Source organism: Anas acuta, chromosome Z (genome assembly GCF_963932015.1).
Source record: "Anas acuta chromosome Z, bAnaAcu1.1, whole genome shotgun sequence".
Lineage (NCBI taxonomy): Eukaryota > Metazoa > Chordata > Aves > Anseriformes > Anatidae > Anas > Anas acuta.
In genome coordinates, this window is record NC_089017.1 from 74,724,227 (window position 1) to 74,746,224 (window position 21,998).

Here is a 21,998-nt window from a genome sequence, read left to right on the forward strand (position 1 = left end):
ATCCAGTATAGTTTTCATTTGGGAACTCTTACAAGCTTTAATTACATTCGTTTTTAATCAAAGTGCTTATGATGTTTTTAAAATAACTATCTTGCCTGAGTGATAACTAGTTTTCAGTTTGGTTCAGTTTGCTTTTTATGTGCCTACCATATGCTATGATACTAGATTCCTTCAGGTTCAAGTGCCTCTGATACACTGTGATGCCACAGATCATCAGCCAACCATGAAGAAAAATTAAAAATTTATATGGCATGTTAATTGTTTTGCACCTATCTTATGTCCATTTCACCAGGGAAGTATTAGAGCTCTTAGCAGTGATGCAGGAACACAGCATTTTTTTACCAGGAGTTTATCTGTGCATATCTGTCTACTAGGCAGCTGAAGTCACACGCAGTATCTATTACAAAGCAGCCCTGAAATTTATCTAATACATAAGATAGCTTTAACTTTTCCAGTAACTTCTAGATAAAATTATTTTCTATGTTAATTCTATGAATATTATTTTATAAAATAGAAGGACAGTACCAATTCAAGCTTCGTTCCAGAGATGTGAAGCTGTTGCTGCAGAAGTCATGTTATCTGTGAAGATACAGAATTGTAAGGAGGACGGTAGAACAGAAAAATCTGTTTTTCTGAATGATGATGGTATAGTTTATTTCTATCTATACTGTGTCTGGTTAGGGAAAGTGCTGATCCAAATCCTTCTTTAAATAATTGCTAAGGAAAATTACAATATTGACATTAATATAAAGCAATAGTTTCAGTTGCTTTTGACAGGTACATTTCAAGCATATTGATTCTGTTTCTGGCACATGGTTTTAGGAAAGGGGTTGTGTTCAAGAAAAACTGCAGTGTAATGTTGTTATTTGTTACTTTAGTAGTCCTCAGGGAGGCATCAGACTCTGTTGTAAATTCCACTAGGATTGTTCTGATTGGCATCAAGGTCAGTTTCAGTTTCCTAACACTCCAAAAGAGCTGAAAGTAACATGACAGCACTTTTTTACTTGAAAAATGGCATTAAATATTTTGACATTAAATATTTCTGGCATTAAATATTTTCATGTTATCTAATGAAATTGCCTTGATTTACTTTGACAGTAATAAATGTTCCAAATTTTTGCTTTCTTCCAGACTGCTGATGAAGGTTCCACTATATCCTGTGTTGTGGAGCGTACAAGGGGAGCCCTAGACTATGTGTATATAAAGTACATTATCTCACAGGTTGATTCCATTGGCATTAATTACTCTGTTACCGATTTTTCTAATAGCAGTGGCACTATCACATTCCTTCCTTGGCAGAGATCAGAGGTAAACCCTACCTTCCTATTAATTATTCATCCTGTCCTTTACAAACCTCCTGGAAAATACCTTCTGGGGGTGCTTGGCTGGTTTTCATACTAGAGAGTGTTTACTTCACATGGCTTTTGTTATTATTATTTTTTTTTTATTTTGCTATTTTTTTTGTTATATACTTATATTTTCTTTCTTTCCTTTTTTTTTTTTTCATCCCTGACAAGAAAGTGTTATTTGTAGCTCTGTGCATACCTCAGTTCAAAAGTCACCGTGTGCATGTACATATTAGATATATGTACATATACATAAAAAATATTAACTGTATTTATGTGTGTGTGTACGTATACTTTTAAAAGTGTAGATAGTCCATGTACTTTCGAAATTGGAAAATAATCAGGTTTGATCTGAGTGTTGTAACTCAAATTTATGTCCACAACAATTAAATAGACAATAGTAAGATTCATTGCTGTTCTTGCACTCAAGGCTGTCCAGGTTCTGTCTCCTTTTAAATTCAAAATCAGAAACAGGAGATTAAAGGTGTTCTTGTAACAATAGCTGTTTTGAGTCTCCCCGAAATGATTACTGTCTGCTTCAATCTATTCCTCTGCATAAAATGTGCAAGCAACTGGAACATAAGGAAATTATTCAATATTCTGGCCTTAGAGACACCTGAAATTGATAATCAGAATTGCATATCTGAGTAGGGGGAGAGAAAGAGAACTGATGCATAAAGAAAGCTTCAGCTGCTTCTGAGAAAGCTTTCTAAAAGTGTTATGAAATACCAGGATAACTGAAGAGTAGGAATTCAAAGCTACAGAGGCCCACAATTAAAAAATGATGTGGGAAGATTGAAGGTCCAGAAAGATGACCAAAGAGCCTGTCCTCTACGGAAAGACTCAAGGGGTTAGATCTTTTCACCCTTTAGAAAAAAAAGGGGACTTTGATCCCATTATTACAGAACCTAAAGGGCAGCTGTGGAGTTGACAGAGGCTCTCTCTTCTAAAGGAACCACAGGAGAAGACAGATGGCAAAGAGTACTAAGACTGGGAGAGAGTTTTGGCTTGAAATTTTTTACAACTACTGGAACAACTTCCTTAGGGACAGGGTTGGGTTGTCCCGACCTCAGCATCTGGGCCAGGGCAATCCCAAGCACAAACACAGGTTGGGCAAAGAAAGCATTGAGAGCAGCTGTGGGGGAAAGGACCTGGGGGTGGTGGTTGACGAGAAGCTTCATATGAGCCAGCAATGCATGCTGGCAGCCAAGAAAGCCACCCGTACCCTGGGCTGCACCAACAACAGTGTGGGCAGCAGGGCGAGGGAGGGGATTCGAATATAAGGAGGAAATTCTTCCCTCAGGGGGCAGTGAGGCCCAGGCCCAGGCTGCCCAGAGGAGCTGTGGCTGCCCCATCCCTGGCAGTGCCCAAGGCCAGGCTGGATGGGGCTGGGGGCAGCCTGGGCTGCTGGGGTGTGTCCCTGCTGATGGCAGGTGGGTGGAATTAGATGGTCTTTAAGGCCCCTTCCAGCTGAAATGGTTGTATGGTAGATGCAGACTGAAATCTACTGAAGCCATTTGCAGGAATCCCAGTGACTTCACTAGAACTGTGAATCTGGATAATCTAATGACTGGCAAAAGCATGTGGTAGCTGAAAATAGTTTGTTCGTGTTATAATAGTTTGTTCATTCACCTTTATTTCTCTGTGAAATTATATTACTGCATTTCATACAATCATATATAGCAGAAATTTCCAAAGCTTTGGCAGCATAGGCAAGGCCCACATTACTCTATCTAATGGCAGACAATGGCTGGTGTAGCCTCTTGCTCCACAGCTTACTGGTCCAATGACTGCCTACACACAGAGGAGCTAATATGCATGGCTCTGCATGAAACAGACTGGTAGCAAGCTGCTCTTCAGGTGGGATATCCTACAGGACTTTCAACTGACATTTATAATCTACTCATTACCATGCCTCTAAATATGATCAGCTACTTAAATGTTTTTATTCTATATGTTTGTCTAACTGTATCACGACATAAAGAAAGATAGAATTTTCTGAAGTGAATATGTTAGCGTGTTTAGAGCAAGGTTGTGTTAATAAATGGTATGATCCGCAATTTGAAGTGTCAGGTGGTATAATAAGCTCAATTTATTTGCTCTCTAAATTGGATTAATCACTGTAATGTCTCTTCATAAGCATGATTTCTAAAATATTTTTAAATTTATCAGATATTTCGTGTTCAATACATGGAAATTAAACTCTGCTTTTGTGAAGATATACAAAACCAACCAAACAAGTATTTATCATCATTTATTTATGTAGTTTGAAATGATTCAGAAAATATGCCTTCCATTTCCAGTAGCTTGGAAACATTGTTTTTGGAAAGCATATTCTAGACGTAAAATGTTATCTTAGAATTTAATTGAAATTATGTGGAGAGCAAAAATATTGTTCTTTACTTTCAGAACTATACAGCAGATACAGCTGACTGACTAATCAAAGAATTCAGTGAGATAGGCAGGTTCACAAAACTCGCAGTGTTTCATGTTGCATGGTTTGATTTCTCCATGATTTGGTCCTTCTCTAGGTGTTAAATTTGCATGTTATTGATGATGACATTCCGGAGCTAAATGAATATTTCCGTGTGACATTAGTCTCTGCAGTGTCTGGAGATGGGAAACTAGGTTCAACTCCTACCAGTGGAGCAAGTATAGATCCAGAAAAGGAAACTACTGATATCAGCATCAAAGCCAGTGATCACCCATACGGTAACGATGATGGGAATTACACAGCCTTGTTTCATATTATTGTGTAGTTGTTTCTAGTCAGATAAAAACTTTGCTTGGTCATAATAGTTGAGGAAGCAATCTCATATATTCCATTTTATCTAACTTGAATTAATTCATTGTTTATATACATGAATGAATGCTGAGTTACTTTTCTTTGATAATTTTACAAATTGGCCTCAAATCTTCCCCGACCAAACAACCTATGATTCATTTGTGAGGGCAAATAAAGGATCTGCATGTAGTTTATCCCGTCCAAATTTTTCATCAAATGAGAATTCTGACAGTGACAGTCGTTTCTCCATGTTTCTTGTACCAGTAAATACACAAAATCATGGCCTGTGAGGCTCTTCTGGGAAGAGAAGATTTTATTATTGTGCTGTGCCTGTATCAAGACTGACAGGAATATCAGTGAGAGAGGGTAAGGCACATAGCACATCTCTGGAAATAATGTGATTGAGGCTTAAGGGTATACTGGTATAAGTGGTTTTTAATTTCAGAACCATCACAAGATACATTATCAATAATTTATTTAAATTGTTTATCATCTTTAAAATTTCTTACGAAAAGCCATATAAGTAGTAATTACTGTCTTTCAGGTCTGCTCCAGTTCTCTGTGGGGCCACCTCCTCAGCCAGGTGATAAAATGATTCTTCCAGCCTCTTCTGTGCCTCATATTACTATTAAAGAAGAAGTTGGACACATCAGATTACTCGTAGTTCGTGCACAAGGCCTTCTTGGAACAGTTCTGGTGGAATACAGAACAGTGCCAGTCACAGCTTTCAGTCCCATAGATTATGAGGTATGGCAATTGCCAAGGTGGTGTAATTGTTTTGGAATTAATTGGAGTTATTTATCATGGAGATAGCCTTCAGTTTGACTACTCTAGCCCAGCTATGATTCTTTCACAGAAAGACTACTTTACAACATGATGTGGCAAATGAATATGTAATATTCACTTAAAAATATGCATTGTTATTTGACTTCTCCATTCTTTTCTCTGCAGTAAGTTGTATTGTCTAGGAAAACCCTCTGGTTTTGAACTTTTTTTTTTCTTAACAGAATTTTCAGTGTAGCAATATGTGAGTTTTGCTGTTGTTACAGACCATATTATTCAAGTGCATGTACAGGTTAACATTATGCTTGTACATTTGTACATACTGGGATTTGTATATGCCTAGCAAAATAACCTGCATGTATCTGCATTTGCTTGTCCAACTGATAATTTGTGCAGAAAAATAAGAAAAATATACATGCATGCAGATGCTCACCAGTATGTCAATTTAGACGTCTTTTTTTTTTTTTTTTTTTGTAAAACAGATTCGTCAGATTTTTTTTAAAGCTTAAGTGAGGAAAAGTAGATGTTTTGAAAAAGACAAAATGAAGGTTCTGTTTCTTTTTTTTGTATGGATGGAAACATTAGACTTGAACAAAAATATGAAGAGCTCTTATATTGCAGGCTGTTGTGGGTACACTGGAATTTCAGCCAGGAGAAAGATACAAGTACATTACTGTTAACATCACTGATAATACTATTCCTGAATTAGAAAAAACATTTAAAGTGGAGCTGTTGAACCCAGAGGGAGGAGGTAAGGCACATATATCAGTCCCTTAGTTGTATTTTCATGACCTTTACTCATTCATAAAAATCTTGCCTTAGCATTATTTTCTATGTTATTTCTGAAAACAAACAAAAAGCACCTCTACATCCCCCCCCCCATACTTCCCTTTCCTCCATACAGCTGTCTTTTGTCTTAGGGAAGAACTGTTCCTCAGTTCTCTTCGTAATCCTTGGTGGAAACAACCAGATCCCATAGCAAGTATATTATTACCATGTATTAGGGAAGTGTATTACTGCCATCTGTTAGGTCATCTAAAGGCAATTGCTGCTTTTCACTTTATATAACTTCATGGTTGGTAATAAGGACTAAAATAATGCAAAAATATATTAGCAATACATTGCATTTCAAAAATGTTGAATATTTATAAAATATTTAAGGCTAAACAGTCAAAGTGTTTGTTTTGTTTTGTTTTGTTTTAATTTGTTTTGTTTTTTGTTTGTTTTGTTCCGTTTTTCTTCCACATGAGCAAAATCAGAGGAACCACAATACATAGGTTAAAATGGATTACAGCAGTAATAGGCTGTGGATGCTGAGGGCCATAGGGAGTTTGCTGAGCAGTAGCTGCAGAGGTAGCTCGTAGATAACTGTAAGAACAAGACAAACACTTGAAAAAATTATTGGTTTGAAGGACTAGTCTGAAGGGATGGCAAAGCATAGTGGTGCTGCCACGTAAACCCCTGAATACCTTACAGACTTTTTTTTTTCCATTTGACAAAAATTTTAAAGGAGATTGTAAAGCTTGTTGGAGGAAAAAGTAATTAGAAACACTGACAGCTATAAATTGATTTTTTTAAAAACTGATGTTATTTTTTTAAACAATTCAGAAATTGCGAGTGTGGTCCCTTCTGGGAAGTTGTATCATATTTCCTTGAATTAATCCAGCTCTCTGTTATGATTGTATGTGTCTATGGTGCAACGTGGTCTCAGTGATTCTTCTGGTAAAGTTTTGGAGACTTTTCACATATTTTGTCTTTTTAGTTGAATAGTTGTTTTGTTAAAAGGAGTCAAACTTTTCTCTTTCAAATTGTTGTGACAGAAAATTTACAACTAACTTTAGTAATCCAGTAACTAGATAGCCTTTTTAAAATGAGCCCTCTTTTTGGCCTTTCCAACACAAGGACAAAGCTTATGAAGTCCCCATTAGTTAAGCTTTCTGCAGATTTTCCCAACATTTTCACTTGGTGAGAAAATATTAGAATAAGGGGCTTGAGGGACTTTATCCCCTCCCCGTCTTTTTTTTTTTTTTTCAATTCAAATTCCTCCATGACAAGCCTCAGTTAGGAGTGAGAAAGGGGAAATACAAAGAGGGGACACAAAGGGGGAAAGAGAGGAAAGACAAAACTATATGTATGTGTTTTCTTTCATTCTGACCTCCCACTGCTATTTCCAATGTCATAAATTAAGTAAGAGGTGGCATATGTAAATCTTTTTCAGTCTTTATTAGAACTCCTGTACTCTTTCAGAACCAAAGTTGATACCTTCCTAGAGTGCTTCCCTCTTTTTTTCCTGTTGTCCAGAATTGTTTAAATTTCTCTTTGTTTGCGCTCTAATTTATAAATGTATATATGTGTATATATCTGTATGTCTGTCATCTTAAAGTTGCTGAGCTCTTTAGAAATGATGGCAGTGGTAGTGGTGATGGGAACGTGGATTTCTTCCTTCCAACTGTCCATCAGCATGGTAAGCATTTTGGATTAATCTTTATTTCTTTATGCTAACTGTAATATCCCTCATAAATTACTCTACTGACACAGCTTATCATAGTGTTATTTTGCTTGTGGTTTGAGGTGATTAATTTAGGTATATCATAGAGTTCTGTCAAAACATTCTTTCCCATTTTAAAAAAGGTTTAATTTCAACAGCAGTCAATGCTAACTAATACAGGAAATAACAGCTTCTCTATCTTCAAAGCTATATTTTTATAGAACACAATGTAGTTATTCTTGAAGTAGTTCAAAAAATTAACCTTGTTTGACAACTATAAAATTATCTGGAGAGCAAAGAGGAGAGAAACTTTTAAAATTTAAGGTAATTTAAAAATTACCTGACTGTGCATTTTGATACTTTCTTTTGCCACTTGCTTTATGCTTTGATCTCTGCATCTCAAAAATAAAAAATAAGTGGTGTTAGCTTTTTTTTCTAAAAGAATGCTTTGATTATTTTTCATTTTTTGAAGTCTGTATTTTTGTCACAACATACAGAAAACAAAGATAATCTTGAGAAAATTAAAAACATACAATATGCAGAAATAAGATGAAAACAGAAACACCTACTAAGAGGGAAATGCTAATGATGGTGGATTTTGAATTAAACCCTAGAGACCTGAAAATATTGTGTTAGCACCCATTATCGAAATCAAATAATTTATTCCACAGTGACAGCCTGATTTTCTGTTTTATTCGTACATACAAAGGAGTTCAGTTTGAACCTGAGAGTATGTCTGTGGTTTAACCACTTTTTGGAACTTCCTGGGAAGTGTTGTTTCCTCTTATGTGTTTCCAGATTGTTTTTTAAAATGCCAGGCTCTCTCTTTTTAAGCAGCAAGCTGTCTCACACAAGATGATCATTATAGTGGTAGAATTTCCTGAACTAGCTTTTCCTTTGTTCCAGCTTCAGTTAAAATAGTACCTGCTTTTTTCCTGTTTGCACTGCTTACACTATGTTTTATCACATAACTTTCCCCTACTCTAAATTCTAGTTCATTTTCCTTAATTAGACAAGTAATTTTATTTCTGATCCTCCCTTAAAATATTTGCATTTTATATGTTGCTTTGGAGTGTTGTTTCATAGAAGGGCTGCCAGGACTGCATTATTGGAGGTGAGTTCCTTATCCATGTGGATAATTATTCCAGATTTCAAAAGAAAAGAAAAAAAAAAAACACCACAAAATGCAAAACAGCAGAAATATTCCAGTTATGCTTTTCTGTGTGCTTTTTGTAACAAACTTCCTTAGCTGATTTCTTTCATTTAAGAAAAGATGGTATAAAAAATAACTCATTTTGGCACTTGCACTTACAGCCAGCTTGGGAATTGCATCTCACATCGTTGTGACTATTGAGGCTTCTGATGATGCTCATGGCGTCTTTGAGTTCAGTACTGAGTCACTCTCAGTAAATGGAACTGAGCCTGAAGATGGATATAGCAATATTACGTTGCAGGTTAGAAAGTTTTGGGTCTCATATTGCTATGCAGTCGTCTTTCATGTCTATTTTATAGAGCATTCTGCAATATTTTTACAATAAATCTACAGCATTTTAACTTATAATGCACATTGGTTTTGACATTTTATACTTCACTTTCTAAAGTGTATCTTTCAGCTTAAAACTAAAATCACACAGAATCACAGAATCACAGAATTTCTAGGTTGGAAGAGACCTCAAGATCATCGAGTCCAACCTCTGACCTAACACTAACAAGTCCTCCACTAAACCATCTCACTAAGCTCTACATCTAAACGTCTTTTAAAGACCTCCAGGGATGGTGACTCCACTACCTCCCTGGGCAGCCTGTTCCAATGTCTAACAACCCTTTCGGTAAAGAAGTTCTTCCTAACATCCAACCTAAAACTCCCCTGGTGCAACTTTAGCCCATTCCCCCTTGTCCTGTCACCAGGCACACGGGAGAACAGACCAACCCCCACCTCGCTACAGCCTAATGTTTTATGTAAGTTTAAATTTGCTTCTACTTGTTTACATTTGAGGTATGAATATTTTAAAGTAAGTGCTGATGACACAATAAATACAGCAAAGCTACGATGATAAAGATCACACTTTTTAAAATGAGTTTATTTTTAACTCATCATGTCAATGACTTTGTACTGTATATAATGGAGGGGCTGGATTGTGTGCAGCTTGCAGTTGGCAATGACATGCTTAAGATCCTCCAGGTAAGGATTGAGGGACATGGAAATAAGTTATAACAGTAACATGAAGTTGTAGTGGGAGTCTGCTATAGACCACCCAGCCAGGATGACAACACTGCCAAATTATTCTAGGAGATAAACTGTTAGAGAGCATCCAAAGGAGGGCTACTATGGTGGTGAAGGGTCTAGAGGGCAAGAAGTAGGAGGGGCAGCTGAGGTCCCAGGGTTTGCTCAGCCCAGAGCAGAGCAGGCTGAGGGGAGGCCTGATGGCGGCCTGCAGCTCCCTCACAAGGGGAGCGGAGGGGCAGGCGCTGAGCTCTGCTCTCTGGGGACAGCGACAGGACCCGAGGGGACAGCATGGAGCTGGGACAGGGGAGGGTCAGGCTGGGTGTGAGGGAAAAGTTCTGCACCCAGAGGTGGTCGGGCACGGGGGCAGATTCCGCAGGGATGTGGTCACAGCACCAAGCTGCTGGAGTTCAAGACGCTTTTGGACTACCCTGTCAGACATGCAGCTTGATTTTGGATTGTCCTGTGTGGAGTCAGGTGTTGGACCTGATAAGTCCTGTGATTCTTCAGTAACTCAGGATATTTTGTGATTCTGTGACTTCTGTATTCCATTTTACACTTTTATGTTCTTCTTTCTTACAGTACAAAGAAGTACATACATTTTTGTGTTTTCCACTTAGGTTGTGAGAACTCATGGGTCCCTGTCCGAGGTGACTCTGTATTGGATCATAGTCTGTGATCTTACAGAAGACCTGGTCTCTGCATATGGGAATGTAACATTTGATGTTGGCCAAGAGAGAGCAAATATTACTATACAAGTTTCTCCCGATGACGTGCCTGAACTGGATAAGGTGTTTTCAGTTCTGATCATCAATGTCTCCAGTGGTCGTCTTGGAAATCATACTAATGCAACATTAACAGTTTTAGCTAATGATGATCCATATGGACTGTTCATCTTTTCTGAGAGAAACAGACCAATAAAAGTTGAGGAAGAAACAAAAAATATCTCCCTGACAATAGTAAGGCTTCGTGGTCTGCTTGGTACAGTAGTGGTTACATACAGAACTTTAGGTGATGATGAAAAGTCACCCTTTCTTCCACCTGATGTTGTTAGAGCAATACAAGGAGAAGATTATATACCCATTACTGGTTATGTGATCTTCGCAGCCAATGAAAGTGAAGCCACAATATCTTTGCCTATTTTGGATGATGATGATCCTGAGAGGTCAGAATCTGTTTTTGTGGAGCTAAACAGTACTGTTTTGATCGAGAAAGTACAGGATCGGCCAAGTAAGTGTCTTTCATATGGAAACCAAAACCAAAATATGTAGGCTAATATTTATATTTAATAGGATAAAATGCAACAATTGAAATTACAGTAAAATTTTACCTCTGCCTAACTCTGTGTAGTTAAGAACCGTTTAAGTTACATTACATATGAAGATTCTGTATGTCAGCATATATTTCCTTTAGCACAAAATTTTGTCAGGGGTGAACATTTCTTTCTCCCTTTTGCATCTGCTTTATCCCAGGTGTTTTAGGCCAACTGTATTACTGTATTGGTTTTGTGTACTAATACCTGCTCACCTGTTGTTTCTGTAAGGCACAATGATAGGAAATAAGCTAGTTCCACTTACTGAAAGCCAAAAAAGCCTTTTAAACATTAAGTGGTGTAGAATTGCAGCTTCATGCTGGCTTTTTAGTATAGAGGATATTTGCCTGATCCCTTATTCAGATAAATTCAGGTCATTACAGCCTTATTTATGCTTAAGAGCTTCTTGGCATGCCTAATTTCCCTTCCATCTCCCCCATGCATCTCCCAGATTAATCCTGATTTTAAGGGAAATGCTACAAATAATTCTACTGGGAAACTGGAAGGTTACTTATATTTCATCATAGCTAGTGTAAAATTATATTGTCCTATGGACAAATAAAAAGTAATTTTGCTAGTACCTCGCCTCTTCAAAATACTGATGTTTCGTATGCTCCACAGCAGGGTAGAATAATAAGTTAGTAAAAATGTGGATTTTCTGACATAATGTAATTCAAACACCAAAAGTATGTTCATTCAGTTTGTAGTTATATTTTGTCCAAATCTAAAATAAAAATTTTGCTGAAAGCTCGTAGTGGCCAGCCACTAAACTGAGGTGTATGTCTATGAACTGTATAGCCATATATAGGAGGCATTTCAGGTTTGCTCTAAGAGTTTTTTTGGTTTTTTGTTTTTTGTTTTATATTTCAGTTGTAAATTCTCCTCGTCTTGGATCAGCGGGTGAGACTATAGCTCATGTAATAATCAATGCCAATGATGATGCTTTTGGAACACTTCAGCTTTCAGCTTCAGCTGTGCGAGTTGCTGAAAATTATGTTGGACCAATCATTAATGTGACCAGAACTGGGGGAATTTTTGCAGATGTTTCTGTGAAATTCAAAGCTATGCCAATAACTGCAACAGCTGGTAAGAAATCAAAATAGCAGAAATACACATTCTATGTTAAACCAGAAAGAGCATACTGTATGCTTCGAGTAACCAAAGCAAACAAGTGTGTATTGAATATAGTCTAGTAAAGAAAGTAGAAAAAATACAACTTACATCAAATTTAAAACAGCTCAGAGATACCAACACTGAAGAATCTAGCAAGAAATGTAAGGAAAGGGATTGGCTGTTTCCCTCGTGGCTGCTCACCTTCTCAAAAAAATAAAATAAATAGAAATAAAAAATCCTGTAGTAGTATATATAGCTACTGCATAGTCCTTCGTACATATTTCAACCTGCCATGCATGACTTATTTGAGTTTATTGGAGGGAAAGTGAGAGCTGGTTAACTCATCTGTGACACAGACAGAAGTCAAGCACAATTCAAGAAGACTTTTACTTTACAAATGGAAGGTAAAGCTCTCAGGAGATCTCTGAAAAGCTCCATTAGGCAACCTTATGTCCTTTGAGCAACCTTATGCTCCATGAGCAACCTTATGTCCTTTAGTAAAATCTCTTTAGTAAAATCTCCAATTAAACTTCTGTTTAATGTTATCGTTTGGAAAGCCAGACAACTATCAGAAATCAAATATAGGAATGTCTCAGTAATGTGATCTTCTCAATGGAAGATAATAATGGACCTTTTTTAATTGCTTCTTGGACTGACAGTGTAAACTCTGTTTTGGCCAAGATGAGATTTATTTTCATCCATCCAGATATCTAAAAGGCAGTAGGAAATAAAAAATTTTATTTCCTGCGTATGAAGATAAAGAAAAGAAAAACACACAAAAAAAAACCCACACCAACATACGAACACAGGGGAATGCAAAAAGAAAAGTTAAATATTAGTGCTGATAAACATTAGTGATGTTTCATAATGAACCAGAATGACTTAATATTCTTCTGTGTTTTTATTGTTTTGTTGTTTTTTCATGTACATATCTAGGTGAGGACTACAGTGTAGCCTCATCAGATGTTGTCTTACTAGAAGGAGAAACAAGTAAAGCTGTGCCAATTTATATAATTAATGATATCAATCCTGAAGTTGAGGAGTCCTTTTACGTTCAGCTGCTGAATCAAACAACAGGAGGAGCCTTGCTTGGATCTTTGACAAGGGCAATCATAACCATTGAGGCCTCTGATGACCCATTTGGATCCTTTGGTAAATGGATTGTTATTTGTGTATTTTTTCTTCTCTAGTAGCAATCTACTGATTTGTGGGTGAGTTATTACTGGGCAATGAATAAAAATTTTCAGAATACCAAAGATGAAGTCTGGATAAGGACAAAATAAGATAGACTAAATTAAAACATGTAATTAAGGGCAAGTGGTACCCTTATATAGTGAAATTAAAGCATTTGGTCAGTTTATATATCAAGATTTTGTGAGACGAAGGTGGATTTTGCAGTCTCCTAATGGGAATGGATTTTAATTTAATTTGTATTTTTTAATCTATTCTAAATGTTGCATTTCTGCAATAGCTTTAAGCTTAAGGTTACATGCCAAAACCTGTTTGCATAGTGCAGTGTCATTGTTTTACAAAACAATCAGGCAAAGCAGGTTTAAATATCTGGGGAAATTGGAAAGTACAAATATGAATTAAATTGCATTCTTATATGTTCTGGTTGTTAGTTATTGTAGTTTTTCTTCTTTCTGTCATTATCAATAAAATGGATTGTGGACACTTTCCAAAAATAGTTTCATTACACAAGTTTTGAATGGTAATTTCAAATATTAAATGGCATTTTAGAAATTTATATTTTCTATTTATTTTTCTAATTTATTTCAGTATTTCTGGTATATGTTTTCCTGCCATTTTATTTGAAAATTTTACTCTTTGCCCTTTAGTACCCTACTTCGTTTCAGTTATTCCATTTTATCAGCAAAAGGTAAAGGAAATTGACAAAAGTAACTAATTCCACATGGATAATTCATTAATTCTTAATGACTAAAGATTTTTACAAGAAAGACTTACATTTGAAACAATTTAGATGGAATACGTTGACACATTTTTTCCATGAGTGACATAAAAATGATAAAAAATTTCCTCACTGGGAAAAATTACTTTCTTACCGTCTTCAAAAAACTTAGATCATGGCTAGACTTGAACAATGGACATGTTGGACTAAACTCGTGGGTGGGGGCTGAATTTTCATGCTGATTTTCTTTGCAGATAAAAAGTAATGATACTGAAAGTTCAATTCAAAGTTTAAACTTGATTAACATTTTTTTACTTGTGCAAATGAATGCAATCAAGTGAAATAAAATATATAATTAGGTAACTAGGATGGTGTTTTTATTGTAATGTTAATTATTATTATAATTAACATTATATAATATTATAATATATAATTATTGTAATGTAAATTACAATATTGTAATGTAAATTACAATAATATTATAATTATTGTAATGTAAATAAATACTGTTAATGAAATACACCTCTTTGCACGTCAGTGTTCCAGATGACTGAATTCACTGTGGAGGAGCCTGAATTTGGATCAGTACCCATAAATCTGCCAGTAATCCGTAACGCTGGGACACTTGGTAACGTTACTGTTGAGTGGGTTGCTACCATTGGTGGACACCCTGCTGATGAAGACTTGCAGGTTGCCTCAGGCAATATTACTTTTGCTCCTGGGGAAGCCTTTCAGATGCTACTATTGGAAATCCTGGCTGATGATGTCCCAGAAATAGAAGAAGTAAGTCAAGCAGTTACGTCTTCCTTGACGATGGTATTAGTTTTGATTTGTTCTAGAAATATGTATGATGGAAAACAAGAAATGTTCCAGCAGGAAGGTGCTAGAATTTCTTGTTATATTTTGCTTGTAATTGTTGTTAGAAAAAACAAACAAAAACAAAACAAACAAACAAAAAAAAAACACACAAATTGTCTAGCTGCATTATTTCTTTTTCTTTTCTTCTCTTTGAGATTGTCCGTGTAGAATTAACTCAGGCCTCCAATGGTGGAGCTATTGGGTTAGATGGTGTGGCAAATATTATAATACCTGCCAATGATAATCCTTATGGCACAGTTTTCTTTCATCAATCCTTGTATCGAGTCCAGGAGCCACTAGAAAGAAATTTGCTGGCAAACATAACAGTCAGGCGAAGGTTTGTATAATGTTTGCTCTATTTATAATTACTATTTTTTTCTTTACTTTCGTTTTCACTATAATGACAAATTTCATGCTCCTCTCATATATGTGCATCAATTCTTTGACCTGCCATCTCAACATATTTTCACTTCAAACACGTTTTTGAAGTAGATGTCTGCTTATTACATAAATTACTTAAATGTAGTATACATAGAAATGCGCAATGTAAACTCAATGCACACAGTGTACTATTCATTTTGTCTTTGTAATCAAATCATTTAAACCTGCATGGTAGCCTGTTCCTGTGATTTGAACAGGAGGACAAAATGGGCCAGCCCTTACAGGATGAAAATAAGAGAAGGAAAAGAGGTTTTATGCATGTGATCCTAGAGGAAGGGTGATAAGTCTGGGCGTTGCTGGTGAGGAGAGCTGCCAAGTCCTGAAGAAGACTAAGTTAATTCCTAGAACCAAATGTTTACAAATATACATTTTTAGCGACAATAAACAGACTGCTACCTAAGCTATAAATAATCAAACTTGCTATCTACAAAAAAACAAACAAACAAACAAACAACAACATAACTCAGTCTGGTACTAGCCTCAAGAGAAATGCATTTTAATATATTGTTTGGAATTTTTCAGCAATTCAGAAAGGGTCAGTTGATTTTGTTCTCTTCTATTATTAACCCAGAAACATATAGAATATTAGACATCCTTTGTCAACTAATTATTTTATTATAATCTCTTTTAGTGAGGGGAGATTTGGTCAGCTGCAGATTTTCTACAGCACTTCTGAGACTGACATTGTAGCTCTTGCTGTGGAGCAAGGTCAGGATATCCTGGCCTATTACGAGTCTCCTGTACAAGGAATTCCTGATCAACCATCCAAGACCAGAGTGAATGTGTCAGCAGCAAGTGACCCTGTGTATTCCTGTGCAGCTCAGTGCCTAAAAGAACAAGCATGTTCGGCCTTTACATTTTCCAGTGCCTCAGGGATACCTCTCTGCCTTTGGCTGACGTCAGATATCAGCCCATTAACTAACACTTCAGGGTTCTGGACCTACAAGAAAAATGTTACCAGTGCATTCGCCCTCTTCAGCACACAAGCCATTGCTGGCAGTGATTATGAACCTGTTACAAGACAGTGGGCCATAATGCAGGAAGGGGAAGAGTTTGCAAATCTGACAGTTACCATACTGCCTGACAGCCTGCCAGAACTGGATGAGAGATTCACTATAACACTTTTGAAAGTAGAACTGATGAATGTCTCCGCCAGCTTAAAAAACCAACCAACCATAGGACAGCCAAACACCTCCACAGTTATCATAATGATGAACGGGGATGCATTTGGAGTGTTTAAGATCTACAGTGTAAGTCCCAATGCAACGGAGAACGGTCTGTATGTTGAAGTAGAGGAACGTCCTCAGACCAACGTGCAGCTAATGATACACAGAACAGAAGGCAGCCTGGGACAAGTGGCAGTGGAATGGCGTGTCACTGGTGGGACTGCTACTCCAAATTTGGATTTTATAGGTGCCAGTGAGACTCTGGTGTTTGCTGAAGGTGAGACAAGGTCTTGTTTTGACTTCTGTTATATAAAACTAAGAAAAAGAAAAAAAGAATGTGACAAGTACATGATACTGTGGATGTTTTGACAAGTGATGTCTTATTGTTAGGCTAAATCTCCCTGAATGCTAAGGATATGTGTGCAAAAGAGTATGTTTTTTCATCAGCATGTAGCATTATCCACCAGAACACACACAGTGGTAGCAAAGCACAATGAAGTATCTAAAGAATAAATATCTAAGGGTTTTTATTAAAGAAATATTGCAGTGTGCACTATAAAGATTTCCTTTACCACATAAGTAAGGATTAATAAAGCAGCCGAAGATAGTTGTTACAGCAAGGATAATGGAAATGAGAATCAGGCCGAAGTGGTCTTTTGTTAGCCCTCAGTCACTACAGTACTAATTTTTCATGACATCTCTTTAAATTCTGAGATCATTTTGTAAAATAACAGAACATACTTAAACATAAAGTAACAGAACATACTTAAAAGAATTGCAAACAGGACAAACAAGTCACTCACAAACATTATATAAATCCATTCAGCATGCTGTATTTTATGATATATTTTATATTTTTAAAGTCTGACTTAATCGAACTGATATTTTGAAAGCAATTTCCCGGAGTGTAGTAAAGATTCTAGTGTGCTAGCTTGATAAATCATCTGAATGGTAAGGTATGGCTGCTGGCAATGATTCTGAAGCTGACATGTAATTACATTACCAGTTATAAGTTTAGTAAAAACTGATTTTGAAGTGTTTTGAAAGACAATCTAGCAGGAAATACACGTGTATTCTGTAAATTGGTATTCTCATGATCATAAAACACAGCTGGGTTATGCACACGCACTGAACAACAGGATTGTGTTGTAAATTTTAATGGATATATAGCGACTAGAGATTAACAGTGTTTTCTGCTTACATTATTAATCTTTGATAGTCCCAAAGGCAAGGAACTAACAAAATGTCAGCCCATTTCAATGCATTCCCTGGCTCAGTAAATGTACTCATATTGAGTGTACACCCATGTGTATATGGTTTATCAGAGAGCTTAGCACCTGGTGATTTTTTTTTTCAAGAATGATATTCCCCCTTTCTAAGTTAAATTTTAAAGTCATAGAATTTGTAATGAAAATAAAGTATTCTACGCATTCAGAAATAATCCCTATATAATTAATTTCTACATAGTTTATTTAATGATGTGATTGTTTTATTGGCTTAATGTGATGGATCAATAGTAATTAAATAAAATTTGATAATGACATTCACTGACTTACTGAAAGATAGATAAGTTTGTTTCATGCAATTTTAATTTTTTTTTTTTTGTAATTAATTATTTTCAAAACAAGATGACTAAGTCTTTTTACAAGGCGGTTTCCAAATGGACACACATTTGTATACATTCTTCTCCTTGTAGGTGAAACAAAGAAGATGGTCACGCTGCCCATTATAGATGATCCAGAGCCAGAGGATGATGAAAGTATTGAAATCAGCCTGGTCCATACTGAAGGAGGGAGTCGAATTTTGCCCAGTTTTGATACTGTCACAGTCATTATTCTGGCCAGTGACAATGTGGCAGGAATTATAAGCTTCCATACAGCCTCAAGATCTGTTATTGGTCGTGAAGGTGTGTTCTTTGTGTTGACCACGCTCAAATTTTAATGTCAGTTTCCATCTTTGTGCTTTCTGTTGATAAGGACTCCCAATGATGGTGTTTCACTCTTCAGAGAACACCAGCAAGCAGATAATATCCACATATTTCACATGTACCTTGAACTGTTGCAAGCATTCATAGAATCGCAGAATAGTTAAGGTTGGAATGCACCTCTGGAGGTCATCCAGTCCTTTCCCCCTCAAGCAGGGCTACCTAAAGCAGGTTGCTCAGGACCATGTCCAGGCTTTTGAGTATCTCCAAGGAGGGAGACCCCACAACCTCTCTGGGCAACCTGTGTCAGTGCTCCCACACAGCACAGAAGTGCTGCCTAATATTTGGAGGGAACCTCTTGTGCTCCAGTTTGTGCCCATTGCCTCTTGTCCTGTCCCTGGGCACTGCTGACACGAGCCTAGCTCTGTCCTGTTCCACCTTCCCTTCAGGTGTTTATGGACACTGATGAGATCTCCCCAAGCCTCCCCTTCTCCAGGCTGAGCAGTCCCATTTCTCTCAGCCTCTTCCCATCCCTTGAGCATACAATAATAATTTGGTATGGAACACACATTTGCATTATTGTTTTAAAGAATATGTTGCATGTTTCATCTACAGTCTGATGCAGTTTCGCAGAGGATGGTAGTACTGGTGGTGATTGCTTTAGATGGCCTCTGATGGAATACGTGAAAGGGCATCATAACGTTTTGTTTCTTATCTAGGTATGGTTTGTGTTAATTCTGTGCCAAGCCAGCTGTGGTATGATTATCTAAGAAGAGCTGTTAATGAGCACAAGGAATTAATACAAACTGTCGCAGTCCCAAAGGTTATGATGACCCTGAATACTTTCAACTGCTTAAATGTTATTCATAGCATGCTACCAAATGCTGGCTGCTTGAAAATCAAGTACTTGGCTATAGTTCTATTAGTATATATAGTTATTATTATATTAAATTTTTGCAGGTTGTGAAAAAAAATAGTTCATTGCCTTCCAGCAAGAAAAAAAAAATAGGTGTCTTTGATTAAAAAAGAGAGAAAGAGAGAAACAGAGAAAGAGCAAAAGAGCTAAGGCATTTAGATTATTTTATTTTTTTTGTCAAAATATTTTTTTTTCATTTCAATGCAAAATTTACAGACATAAATCCAAATATTATTAACAGTTACTGTGTTACTAAAAATTTTCTGTTAGGTGAATACATTGTGTTTTCACAATGTGCATGTTATTTTTTACCTTATTGAGGATAAGCGTAGTATTTTTTATTGGACAGGGGTCTGCAACAGTTGTGTAACTGTATTACAAGAAAATGCGCTGCCGTAGCTAAAAGTAATGAGGAAGTGGTTGATGCTCCTGTCTTCACAGTGCTAAATACCCACCTCTGTTTCTCTATGTAAGAGATACATCACTTACTAAGTCACAATGTAGAAATATAAAAGTATGGATAAGGATTAAGTATTAAAACAAATATTGAATTTAGCCTAATAACACTTTCAATCTTCAGAAATCAAGTAGTGTTCATATTAGCATTTATTCTGTATAGAAATACCAAAAAAATCTTGGTAAAGCAGACAGGAATTGTGGGTCAGGAAATAACTACTTGGAATCTGTAGTAATGACTTCAAGTTTCTTCTCAGTGTTTGGATTATAGTGGAACAGCTTTCTACATCTTACAGCATTTTTTCCCAGTCTTCAATGAAAATTCATTGTAAATTATATATTGAAATAAGCTTTGTCTTATTTGTGTGTGTGTGCATGTGTGTGTGTGTTTTCCCAATGGTACTAAACCATTGAAACCAGCTTTCTGTTAAATCTTTATTTCTTTGTAATGGATATGCAAAATTCTCAAATAGAATATAGTGGATTGCAGTGCAGTGTTAAACACTGTAATGATTTAGCCTCAGAAGAACCTGTAAACTGGGAGTCTACCATCCAGATATCTGACTGTAGAAGTGGAATCCTTGTGATATCAATAAATTTTGAATTCCTTAATTTTCTTAGAAGCAACATGGACCAACTTAAGCCAAAGATGTCGACATCAGTACATCTCTGAGACTTACCTGAAGTTGGAAATGTTGAGGCTGAATATGATTCTATGATTCTATGTATTTGAAAATGGGTGTATAGAGTTTTTGTATTACTTCTCTAAAATATTAAATTTTATTTAAATATATTAAGGGCTCTTGAAGTTAATAATTCTTTTCTCTTTCATTGGTAGCCAGTATACATGCATCTCTGACTCTTCCTTACAAAAAAAAGAAATGTAACTATAAAATTTTCAGATTTTTCTTGCCAGTTTTAGTTGTACAACGCTGTACAATTCTGTAAGGTAATAGAGTAGAATAGCAAGATAGCATCCTAACTTGCTGCTCTCTAAATTGCATAATCAAAGAGACTAGTTGGGCAGTATAATGTTATTATAACATTATCTTATGTATTGTAAATTCTTCAACAAGCAAAAGAAGTCTCATGTTTTTACACATCTCAGAATTGTAGATTTCTACATATTTCATGTCTCTGAAAGCTTATGCAGTACAAAATGTGCTGTCAAACTTAAATTCTGTGGACCTGAAAAATGCTTGTGAAATATGAATGCCATATATGTACATATTATAAATAAGCATCTGTCCTCTTTTGTGAATGTTTTGCAAAATATTGCCTACTATCTATTCCATGTTAATATAACATGCTAATTTCATATTTCCACGTTTAAAATATATAATGGAAATTTTATAATAACTTGTGAATATACAACTATCTTCTACATTTTACAAAGCCTACTAAGAGGTCTACTCTTTTTAATTAAAGTGCCTCTGAGGTTAAATGTTATAAATGTGCAAAATACCATAATATTTGCTTCCTTTATATGCACATTGTCCAGCAACACTGATTACCTCTGAGGTTATTAGAAATTATTAACATATTCTGAATGTTTTGTTTTGTAACAGTGATCTTATTTGTAAGTTCAAACTCACATAAATGGAACTTACAGATAATTATAAGCATTTTTTTTTGCATGCACTGAATAAAGTCACAAGACAGTGCAAATGTTCAAATAATGTGTATTCTTTGCAGGGAACTGTTGTAGAAAACTATTATTACTGTTGGTACATACAGCAGTTACTGTTTTGTGCAGTTTACAGACTCATATCGCTCTAATGTTTGCACATGTATTCATGAGCATTCCCTTTCTAAGTTACTCATCTATACCGAGTTCCCTCATATGTTCATAGTTCTTTCCAAGTGTGAACTAAAAATGGAAAAAAACTTGAAGAGTTTAAGTTTAGGATTTTCTTTTGTGGTATATAACTACTGTGAAACTCAAATTGACAATTAAAAATATCAATATCTTTCAGAAAAAAAATACTCTAACTGTGTGATGCATGTTTTTGACTTCTCATTTTTATAACTAACATGTAGAAAAGGAGACCTTGAAACGTTGCAACTTTTCCTTTATTCCTAGGAGAACAACTACAATTCCACATCATGAGAACTCCTCCAGGACTGGGAAATGTTACTGTTGAGTGGAAGATAGTAGGGCATAATGTAAAACAAAATTTTGCAAACTACTCTGGAATACTTTTTTTTCCTGAGGTAAGTCCATAAACAGTGATGTTGGCTACTGGAAAACACTGTGATTAGAGCTGACCTGAGAAA

General features: G+C 36.0%; 1 protein-coding gene across 2 annotated transcripts in view; it reads left to right on the forward strand.

Moving 5' to 3' along the window:
- ADGRV1 (adhesion G protein-coupled receptor V1) overlaps nt 1-21,998 on the forward strand; it is a 285,031-nt gene that overhangs the window by 49,662 nt on the left and 213,371 nt on the right. For both annotated transcript variants that reach the window (XM_068666972.1, XM_068666973.1), the window contains 14 exons: nt 1,132-1,308; nt 3,878-4,058; nt 4,676-4,878; nt 5,536-5,665; nt 7,298-7,378; nt 8,717-8,856; nt 10,247-10,856; nt 11,809-12,024; nt 12,988-13,203; nt 14,499-14,743; nt 14,974-15,155; nt 15,891-16,702; nt 18,122-18,331; nt 21,805-21,935. In XM_068666972.1, the coding sequence (XP_068523073.1) occupies nt 1,132-1,308; nt 3,878-4,058; nt 4,676-4,878; nt 5,536-5,665; nt 7,298-7,378; nt 8,717-8,856; nt 10,247-10,856; nt 11,809-12,024; nt 12,988-13,203; nt 14,499-14,743; nt 14,974-15,155; nt 15,891-16,702; nt 18,122-18,331; nt 21,805-21,935 (3,534 nt within the window). The remainder of the gene's footprint in view (nt 1-1,131; nt 1,309-3,877; nt 4,059-4,675; nt 4,879-5,535; nt 5,666-7,297; nt 7,379-8,716; nt 8,857-10,246; nt 10,857-11,808; nt 12,025-12,987; nt 13,204-14,498; nt 14,744-14,973; nt 15,156-15,890; nt 16,703-18,121; nt 18,332-21,804; nt 21,936-21,998) is intronic.